At 43.0% G+C, this 15,734-nt stretch overlaps 1 protein-coding gene across 1 annotated transcript; it reads left to right on the top strand.

The window, feature by feature from the left end:
- The first annotated feature begins 1,156 nt into the window (after positions 1–1,156).
- Positions 1,157–9,267, top strand: LOC126959046 (RNA polymerase-associated protein LEO1-like). The gene is made up of 7 exons (XM_050797946.1): positions 1,157–1,237; positions 2,285–2,430; positions 3,477–3,561; positions 4,860–4,954; positions 5,839–5,973; positions 7,522–7,657; positions 8,815–9,267. The coding sequence occupies exons 1-7, from the start codon at positions 1,157–1,159 to the stop codon at positions 9,190–9,192; spliced, it is 1,056 nt and encodes a 351-aa protein (XP_050653903.1). The 3' UTR covers positions 9,193–9,267.
- Positions 9,268–15,734: the final 6,467 nt, after the last annotated feature.

The following is a 15,734-nucleotide window of genomic DNA, read 5'->3' as shown; positions in this document are numbered from 1 at the left end:
ACAGGCTGAGCTTCTCAGAATGAACTGGGCATTTTCTGTCCCAGGAAGCTGTAAGATTGGGCATATGTATGGCAGTTTTTTACCAATCTATCATCTGGGCTCAATGAGGTCTAGAAGGCATGAGAAGGTTTCTTGTATAGGTGGCTCAGGTTCCCTTAATACAGACTCTTGCTGAATTGTCTCTTCTGTCCCCTTCTCCAAAAGCAAAAAGCCTGGTTTCAAATATCCTCAATTTATTTACTCATTTGTTCAGTTCCCAGTATGCAAATAATAAAATGACTATGGCTGTCTGCTCAGCTCTGGGCCATACACAGTGGCCATGCAGGCCAAGTTCCCATTTAATTTACAGCTCAGAAAGCTCTACTCATATTGAGAATTAAAAAGATTCCAGTACCCAGAGTTTAAGAAAGGGGCAGCAACTGCAAATATCTTAAAGAAAACACCCAAGAAACTCCAACTGAATGAAATACTATGTGCTTATGTGTACTTTGCCAAATGATTTAAGATTTGACACAAATTAGGCTGGGTGTGGTGGCTCACACCTGTAATCCCAGCACTTTGGGAGGCTGAGGAAGGTGGATTACTTGAGGCCAGCAGTTCAGGACCAGCCTGGCCAACATGGTAAAATACTGTCTCTACTAAAAATACAAAAATTAGCTGGGTGTGGTGGCGCACGCTGGTAATCCCAGCTGCTCTGGAGGCTGAGGCAGGAGAATCGCTTGAACCTAGGAGGCGGAGCTTGCAGTGAGCCGAGATCGTACCACTGTACTCCAGCCTGGGCGACTGAGCGAGACTCCGTCTCAAAAAAAAAAAAAAAAAAAAAAAAAAAACACCTGAAAACAAATCACTCTCAAATTCAGCACTTAACAACAACAAGCATTTACTATTATCATGCTGATTCTGAGGATTAGGAATTCAGGAATGGCTTACCTTTCACCCACCAACGCTGCCTCTTTCTTTCTCCAAAGACACTCTAATTAGTTAAGCTTCTGAGAACCTGGCTTAGGGAGCCAGTTTGAGGATGGTTTAATGGAGATTTGTTTTATGAAGCTTGGGACTATGTTGAAGTGGTGGACCAAGAACTGTGTATAAGAACTTTAGTTGGAAAAATTAATACTGTGCATTTTCCCCCAACACCAAAGATCCTAGTGGGACCATGGATCTGTTTGGAGATATAGACGACATTTCTTCTGAGAGTGATGAAGGCAATCAACCACCTACTCCACGACAGCTGGTTGTAAGTACAATCACCAATATCAACCAATCCCATTATTCAAAGCTAAAAAAAGAAAGCTTCAGAGGCTGATGGGTCTGTCTCATGTTGAGAGAGGATGTGGATAGCCAAACATCTGATGAATAGGTGACTTTCTTAGCTATATTGGGAATTTCTGGATATAAGAAGGCACAGAAGGAACTACTCAGAATAAAGCTGATGCCAAACTTTAGGGGCTAGACTAATATAAAACAATATAAAAATATAATATATAACATAAAAACCTTTGATTTAAAGGTTTTTCTTATTCAAGCCTATGACAAGAAGCATGAGCGATGCTGACATTCTCTGATTTTAATAGTTGTCTAGTATTGATGGGGTGAATAATTTCATACTTCTATTGCTGAATATGTTATGCAAAATACGTCAATAAAATAGATACTTTTTTCTACTAATGTTGGCTAACGGATCCTGTTTTCCCATGTTTTTTTTCTGTTTTGTCTTGCTTTTTTTTTTTTTTTGAGACGAAGTTTCAAAGATTACAGGCATGAGCCACCACGCCCAGCCTGTTTTGCTTTTTGTAGGCATGAGGTGAGGTTTTAGGGAGAAGCTTGGAAGAATTGCTGACTGTTTTGTCCCTAAAGTGGAGTGTAAATTTACTTCGCAGCCAGGCGCGCTAGCTCACGCCTATAATCCCAGCACTTTGGGAGGCCAAGGTGGGCAGATCGCCTGAGGTCAGGAGTTTGAGACCAGTCTGACCAACATGGTGAAACCCCGTCTCTACTAAAAACACAAAAATTAGCTAGGCATGGTGGTGCAGGCCTGTAATTCCAGCTACTCAGGAGGCTGAGGCGGGAGAATCGTTTGAACCAGGGAGGTAGAGGTTGCAGTGAGCCGAGATCACGCCACTGCACTCCAGCCTAGGTGACAGAGTGAAGACTCTATAAAAAACAAACAAACAAACAAACAAAACATTACTTCCTGTCAAACCTGCATCTGCCTAGTGCAGGACGAGTAAAGCTAGCACATTTCTAATGTCTTCAAGTTCTCACATTCTGATTCCTTTCTTAGGATGAACATGGAGTGCCTCAGGACCAGCAGGAGGAAGAGCCAATTTCTGAAACCATAATAGAAGAAGAAATTCCCAGTATCAAGTCCGATTTAGGAAATGAATTGTATTTTGTTAAATTACCCAAGTTTCTCAGTATAGAACCCAAGTAAGAGGACTGATTAAAATTTTCAAGATATTAAAAATATGTGTAGAATAAATATTTTTTTATTTATCATGAGTTTACTAATCACAAAGATGGGAGATTTCTCATATAACTTTGAAAAAAATAAATCTGGGTTGTGCTGTGGTAGAAAAATGAATCACTATTGAGAGAGAATTTTAATGCTAATAATTTTTCTAGCATTTTGGCACTTTCTTTTACATAAACAGATCACAATGGATGAAGGTGTTTCTCCCTAGTATAAAGCTGACAAATCAGAAAATAAGAGTGACAAAAGTCTGCTAGAGAAATCACAAATGTTGTGGCCGGGTATGGCGGCTCATGCCTGTAATCCCACCACTTTGGGAGGCCGAGGCGGGCAGATCACTTGAGGTCAGAAGTTTGAGACTAGCCTGGGCAAAATGGTGAAACCCCGCCTCTACTAAAAATACAAAAATTAGCCAGGCGTGGTGGCACACGCCTGTAATCCCAGCTACTTGGGAGGCTGAGGCGTGAGAATCTCTCAAATCCAGGAGATGGAGGTTGCAGTGAGCCGAGATTGTGCCACTGCACTCCAGCCTGGGTAACAGAGTGAGTGAGACTCTGCCTAAAAAAAAAAAAAAAAAAAAAAATCACAAATGTTCAATGCAAAAGCCATTGTGAATCTAGAAAAGACAATTATTTTGTACTACAAAATAGTGTCAGTGGGTATGATTCACTAACGTACATGCATGCAAGCTCTTGTGCTTAACACATTTTCTTTAAAAAATATGGGAAGACCATGTGTTACCTATACTTTGGAAGACATATTTCATCAAATAACATTTTGAATTGTTAGTTGCATTTGAATTTTATTTCAGGCAATATGTTTTAGAAACAAATTTCAAGAAAGCATGGTACTTTGCATACTTCTTTGAAGGTTTACATGAAGTTATTTGTCTACTGTGATTTTTGGAAACACATGGGGACACCTTGTAGGGATGATTAAATATAATATTAATCATATTCCTTACTAAATATGGCTAACATGATGTTAAAAACACAATTTGTAGGCCTTTTGATCCTCAGTTTTATGAAGATGAATTTGAAGATGAGAAAGTGCTTGACGAGGAAGATAGAATCAGGTTAAAATTAAAGGTACCATCCCACACTTTATTCCTTTTAAGTTTTTCCTTTTATAAAGTAAAGCAGGGATGACAACGTGAGACTTGAGCTTGGGAAATCCTCTTATGTTTCTTGTTCAATAGCTCTTTAGACCTAGGAATTAAAACACCTTTTCAGAATATTTTTATGGGAGGAGGTATGTGTCCTTTTTTATCCCTGTAGAATTGTCACTTTCTTCTTTTGGTTGCAGTTATGCTTTTTTTGACATAAGTAAAGATAAACATTTTTGAAAATTGTTAGCTACTTCCTTCAGGATAAATAATAATAAGGCATATGGAATTGACTCCAGATTTTACAGTGGGCAGATCCTGGTGATTTCCCACAATAGAAATGTCTCAACTCTTCATGGATATTCAAACTATGCACAAAAGAGAACTTGTCATTAGGTGGTTCCTCTCTTGAAGGCCGGGGACAGCAAAGCACTGCTTTCATAGGCATGTTGTTCTTCCTTAAGGGGGTTTCCTTTAAAACAATTTTTTTTTAACTTAAAACTTTGTGTGGGTTTTTTTATTTTTTTGAGATGGGCCTTGCTGTTTTTCCCAGAATGGTCTCAAACTCCTGGGCTCAAGCGATCTTCCCACCTCAGCCTCCCGAGTAGCTGGGTACAGGTGCACACCACCACACCTGGCGACAGGATTGCCTATGAGTTTCTACCGGGGCCCCAGTGGTAGCACTGGGCAGGGGAAATTGTTGTTGTTGTTGTTACTTTCCACCATATGGGTAGAATAAATTTAGACTCAAAAACAGGGCAAAGCACTGATCTCATGTTTTAATTTTTTAATTCGTTATTCTTTTTTAAAAATTGTAATTTCATGCCCAGAGCTTCCCTGTCTCACTATGGGAATGAGACAGGGAATGGGGCAGTTTTTCGCCCGTCTTTCATTGGGTTCATCTTCAAGTGGCCCTGTCATAGGCAGAGGTCTCATTTTAACTCTCTACCTCATGTGGACCCAAAGCCTCATGCTGTCTCCTTTAGAGTTCTTCATGTGTCTTGTTTGATAACACCTCTGGCCTGCATGCTACTTAGCTCCTGCTTCCACTGATATGAACTGGAGCTCAGAAAAGATTTGAAGAAAATGTCTGGCTAGTTTAACCAACATCTCTAGGTATATGTAGCAGGTAGGTTTCAGTTGTGCTGAATCAGTTAGTTTTTGTAAGCTCACTCTATCATTACCTATCAAGTCTTTACACATGATTATAAATCACCTGAAGAAAGAAGAACATTTAGTTAAACTGGTTTAACTAACCAATGCCTTTGGGTTTTTAACCAGGTAGAAAATACTATAAGATGGAGGATACGCCGGGATGAAGAAGGAAATAAAATTAAAGAAAGCAATGCTCGGATGGTCAAGTGGTCAGATAGAAGGTGAGCATAAAATGCCTGAAAAATACTGACATGCCAAGAGGGAGGCCTGGGATGAGTGAGGTTTTCTTTGTAGAAACTTCTTTTGGGGTCATTTTCTTTTCTTTTCTTTTTTGTTTTGAGACAGACTCTCGCTCTGTCAGGCTGGAGTGCTGGAGTGCAGTGGCGTGATCTTGGCTCACTGCAGCCTCCGTCTCCTGGGCTCAAGTAATTATTCTGCCTTGGCCTCCTGAATAGCTGGGATTACAGGCATGTGCCACCACGCCCAGCTAATTTTTGTATTTTTAGTAGAGACGGGGTTTCACTGTGTTGGCTACGCTGGTCTCGAACTCCTGACCTCAGGTGATCCGCCTGCCTCGGCCTCCCAGAGTGCTGGGATTACAGGCATGAGCCACTGCGCCTGGCCTGGGGTCATTTTCACTAAAGGATTTACAAAAATTTAGGTCTCTGAAATTACCTAGGAAACTTGAGAGAAGTAAATAGGGTAGCGGTCTTATAGCTGTGCTGGTGGAGACTTCGGAAATGAACTGAAGATGTGACAAAAGCCATTGTATCTACCTTACTGAAGTGAAAGACTAAAGGTAGCTCCCATTGGTGAGATATCAGACATGACAAATTGATACTTTTGAAAACTTGTTTCTGCTTTGCTAATGAAGTGGTAGAGATTTGTAAAATTACAAAACAATTAAGAGGATAGATTTTTACCACTTTTTACTTTGGAAGGAGACAGGTTATTTACAGCATCTTTTCTGCTTTTCCTATGAATTCAGTATGAGGACAGGATCTAGCAGTTCCACACTATTTTAAGCAAAGCTCACATGGCAGAATGGAAGCCGTAGGACTCATTAAATATCCACCCTAATATTTGAACTGTTTCTCATTTCCAGCATGTCCCTGCATTTAGGCAATGAAGTGTTTGATGTGTACAAAGCCCCGCTGCTGGGCAATTACATCCACCTGTTTATAAGAGAAGACACTGGTCTGCAGGGACAAGCCATCTTTAAATCCAAACTTACCTTTAGGTAACTATTCACACCGACACATGATTACCTGCAGTTAAGGAGTAACAAAGTAGAGATAGTACAACCCAACCCTGGACCACGGTCTAGTTCTCATACACCTTTTAAGTTGACTCCAAGCTGAACTGCTCAGGGAGCCAGTTCATCCTATCAGAATTCCCAGGAGAGTGATTATAACCCAGAATGTAGGTATGTTAATCCACAATGATCAGTACACTTGGTAAGAAGCCTGGAGGATTTGTCCTTGCAGCTCTGCTGCTCAGCAGGTCCTTTCCCTGGAGTGAAATTGACCTGGGAAGCTAGGCCATCATCAGAATGGTGTTGGTGTGTGCCGGCAACAGACCCTTGCCTGAGGCTGCTGTAGCCTGTGCCTAAGCAGTCATATGCTGTGGCCAGCTAAGCTTACTGTTGTGGCCCCTTCTCCATGCCTTCCCTCTGAAGGACACAGTACTGTTGATTAGGAGTAGGCTTTCCTCCAGAGGTGGAGTACTTTTTTAAAAGACAAGCGCTCTTTTGGGGGACATGGAAGTTTTCTAAAATCAGACAGGGGTCATGATTGTAAAACTGTTTAATTGTATACTTAAATGAATGGATGCCATAGTATGTAAAACATATTCAGTATATCCGTTGGTCTTTTTAAAGACTATAAATAGGGACAGCTCTGAGGTTATGTAATCTTGAGGAAGGGTTGCAATCTCACTAGTTTCCAGCTTCCTTATCTATAAAATGGCAATAACAACATCTACCGCACAGGGATGTTGTATCAATGAAGTCAAATAACACATAGAACATCACACAGAGACCTGGCACAAGTGCTGAGTGGTGCTCAATCCAGTCTCTTAATCATCTCTCCTAGAATAGCATCCTAAAAGACGTGTGATTCTGAGCTTGCTTTTTTTCACTGTCCCCCGTGCTCCACACTGGGATATTTGACTGCCTGGCATCATCTCATTCTGGACGTCCCATCTCTCTGTAGCCATGCTCTCTCTTCCAGAGACTCTCCCCTAAGGATCATTCTCCTCCCCTCTGATATACATAATTAAAAGCTGCCTTCCTGTAGTCAGGAAGACATTTCTTTCCACCCAGGACTCCTGGTCTAGCTGTATTATCCCCCTGGGCTGTTATAAGGCCCCTGCTGCTACTGTGACCTGCCTCCTTGCTTTGACTTCCAATTTCTTCCAGATGGAGAGACTCATTGTTAGTTCTCTAAATGTCCCTTCTGGCATCTGCACCTCCCTCTGGGAACTGAGATTTCATATTCCGTCTCTTCTCCTCTCTCTGACTGCAATCGGGGATATTCTTTGTAAAATACTTTGACCTTGCCACCTGCCTCTCCTCACTTCTGCTGCACTCCCACTTTAGCCCAGTCAGCTTTCCCCAGGAGGTGGGGCAGAGGGAGGAGTTTCTCAGGAGGCTGGAGAAGGAAGAACTGTGATCCTGCCTCCTCTGCTGAGTGCGAGGTCCTCATCCCCAGGTGTTTTTGCTGTCAAGTGTGATTGCCTCCAAATGTTCATAGTGACCAGTGAGACATTTTTGTCCACTTCCTGGCAGACCTCACTCTAGAGACAGTGCCACATACAGAAAGATGACCCTGCCACTTGCTAATAGAAGTTCAAAGACACAGAAAATTAGAATCTTACCAATGGCGGGTCGTGATCCTGAAGGCCAACACACAGAAGTGATGAAGGTATGTTCGGTAAGCTTTATCGTGGGACATTTGGAGTAGTAAGACCTATGTTTTCCAGAACATTAATTCACCATTTCTTATTGCCACTGCTGTTTTATTTCTTGCAGTCATCAGGGAACCAGCTTCACCTTCTAAGTGTGTAGTTAACCACAGTAATGTCAGTGGCTGCTGGTGAGACTACCAAACAAAGGACTCTGAAATCTAGAAAACTGATGATTAAAAAAATGTAACCTTTCAGAAACATACATTGTGAACCCCAATGTGTGAAATGCCAGGCAGATTTTAAAAAATGGAGTCTACCTTGTGGCTCAAGAACTGTCCCCTCGTAAGGCCTCTCCATTCTGTCACTGGAGCTATGGGGAGCTCTGGGTTGAGGAGTCAGGACAAGAGTATCTGGGAGCCATGGGAGTTTGGTGGAGCCTGGGCAGGTCAGGTCGTTGTGGCTCAGGGATGAACAGAAACAGCCTCTCCTGCTCCAGGTGGTCAGTTCGGGTGGGTTGCTTCTCTCTGGGCCGAGTGGCAGCACAGAACAGCAGCACGGCTCCGGAGGACAGGCCTGTGCCAACAGAACAGCAGCACGGCTCCGGAGGATAGGCCTGTGCCAATGCCAATCAAGCCGGTTAGTGTCAGGGCACCCTTCTGCCTCTTTTTTTTGAGACGGCGTCTTGCTCTGTCGGCCAGGCTGGACTACAGTGGCATGATCCTGGCTCACAGAAACCTCTGCCTCCCAAGTTCAAGTGATTCTCCTTCCTCAGCCGCCTGAGTAGCTGAGGACTACAGCTACAGGCGTGTGTCACCACCCCCATCTAATTTTTGCATTTTTTGGTGGAGATGGGGTTTTGCCATGTTTCCCAGGCTGGTCTCGAACTCCTGACCTCAAGTGATCTGCCCGCCTTGGCCTACCAGATTGCTGGGATTACAGACGTGAGCCACTGCACCCAGCTCCTTCTGCCTCTTCACCCTTGCATTGCCTTCACACCTGCAAACCAAAGGATCCACGTGGAGTAACAGAGGTGTGATGGGGAATATGGTACCCCAAAGACACATGGAACAGCTGTTACCCTGGACTAGGCATTATGTGTTCTTTATGGTAAAAGTAGATGCAAGAGGGCACAAGTTTTGATTTTAGGCTGAAGAGGTTATTTGCTTCTTTACAGAAGGAGGAACGCTTGAGGGCTTCCACTCACCGGGAGTCTCAGGCAATCCATCTGCGGGAGAAGCGCTACCAGCAGGAGCCAAGTGTCTCCTACCAGGACCCTGGCAGTGACGGTGTGGAGGAGGAAGACAAGGACACCTTCAGCCTGGCTGCTATTAAAAACTATTATCAAGGTGAATTCCAAGGTGAGTCAGGTTATGGAGGTCACATTTCATCATTTCAGGGTGGCAGTGCCTGCTTTTGCTCTGGTGAGCTGTTACTCCTTGTCCTACTATTTATTGAGGACAAAAGTACGAAGGCCTTTTTGTTTTCTCTCCCACAGAAAAGATTAGCTGTGAAAATATGGCATCTGGCTGGGCGCAGTGGCTCACGCCTGTAATCCCAGCACTTTGGGAGGCTGAGGCAGGCAGATGACCTGAGGTCAGGAGCTGAAGACCAGACTGGCCAACGTGGTGAAACCCCATCTCTACTAAAAATAGAAAAATTAGCCAGGCGTGGTGGCGGATGCCTGTAATCCCAGCTACTCGGGAGGGTGAGACAGGAGAATCGCTTGTACCTGGGAGATGGAGGTTGCAGTGGGCCAAGATTGCACCACTGCACTCCAACCTGGGCAACAAGAGCAAACTCTGTCTCAAAAAAAAAAAAAAAGAAAGAAAAAGAAAAGAAAACATGGCATCCTCCAAATAAAATCAATTAAACAATTTATGTCCTTGTGGAAGGAAATGTATATAAGGCAGTTCCTCTGCTTGTACAATTAAAGACCCAATATTTAAGCTTCACAGTTCTTAAAACTGATGTGTATGTATTTAAAAGTGATCAAATAACCTGAGAACAAAACCTCTCAAATCTAGTCATTTCAGCATGTCTGAAAGTTCTATTTACCTTCCCACTGAAACTTTTAAAAAAAGTTGACCCTTCAGGAAAAATGTACAGTGGGAAGTAACAATATTTGGCAGAAGAAACACTGAGGAATAAACCATCTTTGAAGGTGAATCCCATGTCTTAAATTCCTTTGCTTTCAGAGGAACAAGCCAGCATCTATTCCTCAGACAGTGACCAGGGGTCAGAAGATAAGACTCAAAGATTAGTGAGAGCAAAGAAACTCAGTAATGATGAAGTAAGACCAAATGTAGTCAATTCTCAGAGTTTACCCTGTGCTCAGGAGCCAACTGCTGGGAACAGAGCTCACAGACCAGGCATGCACAAATTAGCTGTCTACACACTTGACTGAAATCCAGTGAGATAAATGCAGTAGTAGGACTAGGAGTGACCCAAAGGTCTGATACCTGTGCTCGGGTGGGTCTTGGAAGGCTGCATGGAGAAGGAAGTCTCTGCTGGGTATTGAAGAATGAGCAGAAGCTTACAAGCACACAGGCCAGGTTAGGCACTCTAGGAACATGGAAAGGCCTGTAAAGAAAGGTGCAGGGCCTGAGATATCAAGTCTCAGCTACAGAACTACAAATTGCTTCATGTGGGTAGAGCAAGGGTGGTCTACCATGTTCATTGTGGGACACTGGGTATCTTTTAAAATTTATTTATTTGAGATGGAGTATCACTCTGTCACCCAGGGTGGAGTGCAGTGGCACAATCTCGGCTCGCTGCAACCTCCACCTCCCAGGTTCATGTGATTCTCCTGCCTCAGCCTCCCAAGTAGCTGGGATTACAGGCACCTGCCACTAAGGCTGGCTAATTTTGGTACTTTTTAGTAGCGATGAGGTTTCACCATGTTGGCCAGGCTGGTCTCAAACTCCTGACCTCAGGTGATCCTCCCACCTCAGCCTCCCAAAGTACTGGGATTACAGGCATGAGATACCAATACCACCACACCCGGCCTTTTATTTTATTTTATTTTTAAGACAGGGTCTTGCTCTGTTGCCCAGGTTGGAATGCAGTGGTATGATCATGGCTCACTATAGCCGCAATCTCCTGGGTTGAAGTGATCCTCCTGCCAAAGCCTTCTGAGTAGCTGTAACGAAAGGCGTGCACCACCATGCCTGGCTAATTTTTAAAATGGTTTGTAGAGATGGGGTCTCAATATGTTGCTCAGGCTAGTCTCGAACTCCTGGCCTTTAGCAATCCTTCCACCTTGGCCTCCCAAAGTGCTGGGATTACAGACGTGAGCTATGGTGCCTGGCTTAAAACTGGGTGTCCTTATTGTTTCAATGTAATAGTAGTTGAGGGGTTATCTCATTTGTTATAAAAATATTTTCCTTTGTTTTCTTTTCCTTTTATAAGATCACAGGTACAAATAAATTTTAAGTCTTTTATTTATTTTTTTATTTTGAGACAATCTTGCTATGTTGCCCAGGCTAGAGTCAGTGGCACAGTCTTGGCTCACTGCAACCTCCGCCTCCCAGGTTCAAGCAATTCTTGTGCCTCAACCACTTGAGTAACTGAAACTACAGGCATGCACCGCCATGCCCGGCTAGAGAGAGAGAGAGAGAGAGAGAGAGAGAGAGAGAGAGAGACAGAGAGAGAGAGAGAGAGAGAGAGAGAGAGAGAGAGAGAGAGAGAGAGAGAGAGAGAGAGAGAGTGTGTGTGTGTGTGTGTGTGTGTGTCTCTTTAGTAGAGATGGGATTTTGCCATGTTGGCCAGGCTGGTCTTGAACTCTTGGGCCTCAAGTGATCTGCCTGTCTCAGCCTCCAAAAGTGTGGGGATTACAGGCGTGAGCCACTGTGCCTGGCCTTAAGTATGAATTATATAAGACAATCACTATGGTATTGCCCATTGGCCATATTAATTCATTGAATGTTTTCTGAACACATGCTCTGTTCTAGGTTCTAGAGATACAGACAGGAAAAACACTGCAGTGACAACAGTGGTCACTGTGTGTTCATTTATTTTTTCCTCTCTCTACACAACACACAGTTGTCCCTCAGTATTCATGGTGGATTGGTTCCAGGACTCAGAGGATACTAAAATCACAAGTGCTCAAGTTGCTTATATAAGATAGTTTAGCATTTGCATATAAGCTATGCACATCCCCCTGTATGCTTTAAATCATTTGTAGGCTGGGTGCTTTGGGAGCCCAGCACTTTGGGAGGCTGAGGCGGGTGGATCATTTGAGCCCAGCCTGAGACCAAGATGAGACCCCCATCTCTACAAAAAAAAAAAAAATTAAAAAATTAGCTGAGCGCAGGTAGTCCCAGCTACTCAGGAAGCTTAGGCAGGAAGATCAATTGAACCCAGGAGGTTGAGGCTGCAGTGAGCCGTAATCGTGCCACTGCACTCCAGCACAGGCAACAGAGCAAGATCCTGTCTCAAAACAAAAAATTATCTCTAGATTACTTATAATACAATATAAATGCTATGTAGGCTGGGTGTAGTGGGTCACGCCTGTAATCCCAGCACTTTGGGAGGCCGAGGCGGGTGGATCACCTGAGGTCAGGAGTTCGAGACCAGCCTGGCCAACATGGTGAAAACCCATCTCTACTAAAAATACAAAAATTAGCCAGGCATGGTGGTGCATGCCTGGAATCCCAGCTATTTGGGAGGCTGAGGCAGAAGAATTGCTCGAACCTGGGATGTGGAGGTTGCAGTGAGCTGAGATCACGCCACTGCACTCCAGTCTGGGAAATGAGCAAAACTCCGTCTCAAAAGAAAAAAAAAAGTAAAGTGTCTCTTCAGCCTTGACCACTGCCTAGGGGAAACCTATTCAGTTGCCTGATCTAGACGGTGTCTGAGCTCTAGTGTGAAGGGCTGGCTCCCTCACTGTCAGGTCAGAACCATTTTAGATAAAATTTCCAAAAACAATTTATTTTAAAATGTCTTACCTCTCATATTTATTCAGGCACACCTTCTGGAAAGAGGAAAGCAGAGCATGAAGAGGAAGAAGATGATATAAAGCCCTAAAATGTGCACTCACTGTATTCAACAGTTTGTTTTAAAACAATTATGAAATGACTTGTTTTAATTGAAGTTGAGTTGCTTTTGCATAATCCTAGTTGTGAATAAAAAGTTTTCAAAAGCAAGTCCATTACATTAGAAAATTCACTTTTTCCCAAAGAGGAGGATTTTGTTCACTGTTTACTGTAGGTGGATTTTAGGCTTTAGTGCATTCCTGCTGTTAAGTTTGGCTCAGTTATGGCCTCCTCCAGGATGTCCTCCCTGGACTGCCTAGCTGAGTTTGGGGCCTTTCTGTGCTCTGTAGTCTCCTTAGTATGGCATTAATTCCATTTCCCATATGGCACTGTGCTCTTGGAAGAGCAGGTACAGCAGGGAGAGCTCACTGGATACCTGGTACTTAACCAGAGCTGTGTGGGCTTGACCACTTCTAATCCTTAGGGCAGGTGCTATTATACCCCTTTTATAGATGTGGAAGCTGAGGTTTAAAGAGCTTAAGACTTTTGTACAAAGCTTTTACTTAAGTAAACAAGTAAGCTTTTCTGAGACAAGGGTTAGAATCTTCCATGCATAGTGATCACAATGCTGGGCTAATACTTTAGTGACCTTATGAAGATACCCAAAATATCTACCTGAGATAAACAGGCACCATTAGGTTTAGGGAAAAGTGCAATGGGAAACAAAATACCAGATTTGATTTCTAGTTTTGTGATTGCTACAACAGCTGGAACATAATAGAACCTAAAAACTACTGAATGAACAAACAAATGCTGTTGTGTTGGGCAGTCCCTTCTCTGACATCAGTTTCTTGAACTAGGGGGGCTTTAGATTTGACCACATAAATCCTTCAATTCAATGTTTATATTTCTTTACCTCTGAGAATACTAGATATATATTTTAAAATGTTTTGTTAAATAGAAATGATCAAGGGGGAAAAAAATAGCCCATTTCACCATGCCAAAAATCCCATTTTACAATTCTATTTCCTTCGCTTTTATACTTTTACAGCATAATTTTGTGCTTGTATATTAAACACATTCACAATTAGCATTAGCTTCTAAAGAAGAATTGAGAGACTCATTCAGAACAATGAAGGGTACTAGCACAACTTAATTTTAACATCAGGTTTCTTTCTAAGGGGCTGGCCTTGAGGATCTGCTACGTCTGTGAACAGGACAGGGGCTGGGGGACTGGGTTGGGATCTACAAGCCCTCGACCTTTGCAGACCATGCAGGAAAGCTTAACAGTTGAAGGAAAAAAATGTTTGGCAATTTTAGACTCACAAGTGGTCAAGCCACTCCCACTATTTGGTACCTATAAGAGCAGTGGTAGCACCAGGTTGGACTGCTTTGGAGGACATGGTGAGGGCACTGTTGCCTCACAGCCAGTCCCTGGCACTCAAGTCCTCTTGAACTCAGGGGAGCAGCTCACAACTCAAGCACCCGAGTCTCCCTGACTCACCAAAGGGAATATGCATCGAGGCTTCCTGTACGTGAATATGAAGCTCAACAGCCATTCTCAGAAGGGAGAATGACATTAAAGATTCCAGGTCAATTTCTTTATTCCCCTAAGTTAGGAAAACTCTGAAAACTTTAAATTATTTAACTTTTATCCTTAAGTTTCCTCAAACCTATTACATGTTTCCCTGTTTTTTTTGAGACGGAGTCTCACCCTGTCACTGAGGCTGGAGTACAGTGGCGCGATCTCGGCTCACTGAAACCTGTCTCCTGGGCTCAAGCGATTCTCCTGTCTCAAGCCTCCTGAGTAGCTGGGATTATGGGCACTCGCCACTGCACCTAGCTGATTTTTGTATTTTTAGTAGAGAGGGGGTTTTGCCATGTTGGCCAGGCCGGTCTTGAACTCCTGACCTCAGGTGATCAGCCCGCCTTGGCCTCCCAAAGTGTTGGGATTACAGGCGTGAGCCTCTACGCCCAGCCTTTTTTTTTTTTTTTTTTTTTTTTTTTTTTTGAGACGGAGTCTTGCTCTGTCACGCAGACTGGAGTGCAGTGGTGTGATTTTGGCTCACTGCAACCTTCACCTCCTGGGTTCAAGCTATTCTCCTGCCTCAACCTCTTGAGTAGCTGGGACTACAGGCATGTGCCACCATGCCTGGCTAATTTTTGTATTTTTAGTAGAGACGGGGTTTCACTATGTTGGCCAGGCTGGTCTTGAACTCCTCACCTCAGGTGATCCGCCTGCCTCGGCCTCCCAAAGTGCTGGGATTACAGGCGTGAGCCACTGCACTTGTCCAACCCTGCTCTTTCATATTTGTCAACTCAATTCAATTTTATGAACAGACAGGGCCTAGTACTGATGATATTAGGTTGAACCTTATGAAATTACTATTTTTATGAGTAAAAGTGTTCAACTATTATAACTAATTTTACATGATTCATAGACTGAGTGGCTTAAATAACAGAAATTTATTGCTCACGTTCCTAGAGGCTGGGAAGTCCGAGATCATGGTTTGGTTCCTGATGAGGGTTCCCTTCCTGGCTTGCAGGCAGCTGCTGTTTTGCTGTATCTTCACGTGATGGAAAGAGTCTCCTGTCTCTTTGTATAAGAACACAAATGCCATCATAAGGGGACCAACCTTGTGACCCCATCTAGCCTTAATTACCTTCCAAAGGCCCCATCTCCAAATATCATCACATTGGGGGTTAGGGCTTCAACATGTGAATTTGGGGTGGGGGGCAGGTGTGGATACAAATATTCAGTCCATAACAGGTAGGACTGAATAACTCAGGGAAATTGATAAACTTCTTCTTGAAGAAGGATGTAAGGAATGAATTTTAGAACTTAGGAATGAAAGGGATTACATGCTTTTTCAAAAAGTCCAAGTTTACAGAATATTTGATAAACTTTATTGAAATGATTTATCCCAGTATATATTGGTTAAGTTCTAAATGCTTCTAGTACAGTCTTCAAAAGAAACTTCACTGTGCTGTTATGAATTTGGATAATATTTTGTATTACTTAAATATCAGTGTTAAAATTCATTGCTTTTATACTTATAAAAATGGAAAAATAAGGCAATTACAATGTTGGATATTTTAGCATTAGAAAAAAATGTAAATA

Source organism: Macaca thibetana, chromosome 7, assembly GCF_024542745.1.
Source record: "Macaca thibetana thibetana isolate TM-01 chromosome 7, ASM2454274v1, whole genome shotgun sequence".
NCBI lineage: Eukaryota > Metazoa > Chordata > Mammalia > Primates > Cercopithecidae > Macaca > Macaca thibetana.
Note: the sequence above shows the minus strand (reverse complement) of the source record. Positions and strands in the feature narration are given on the sequence as shown.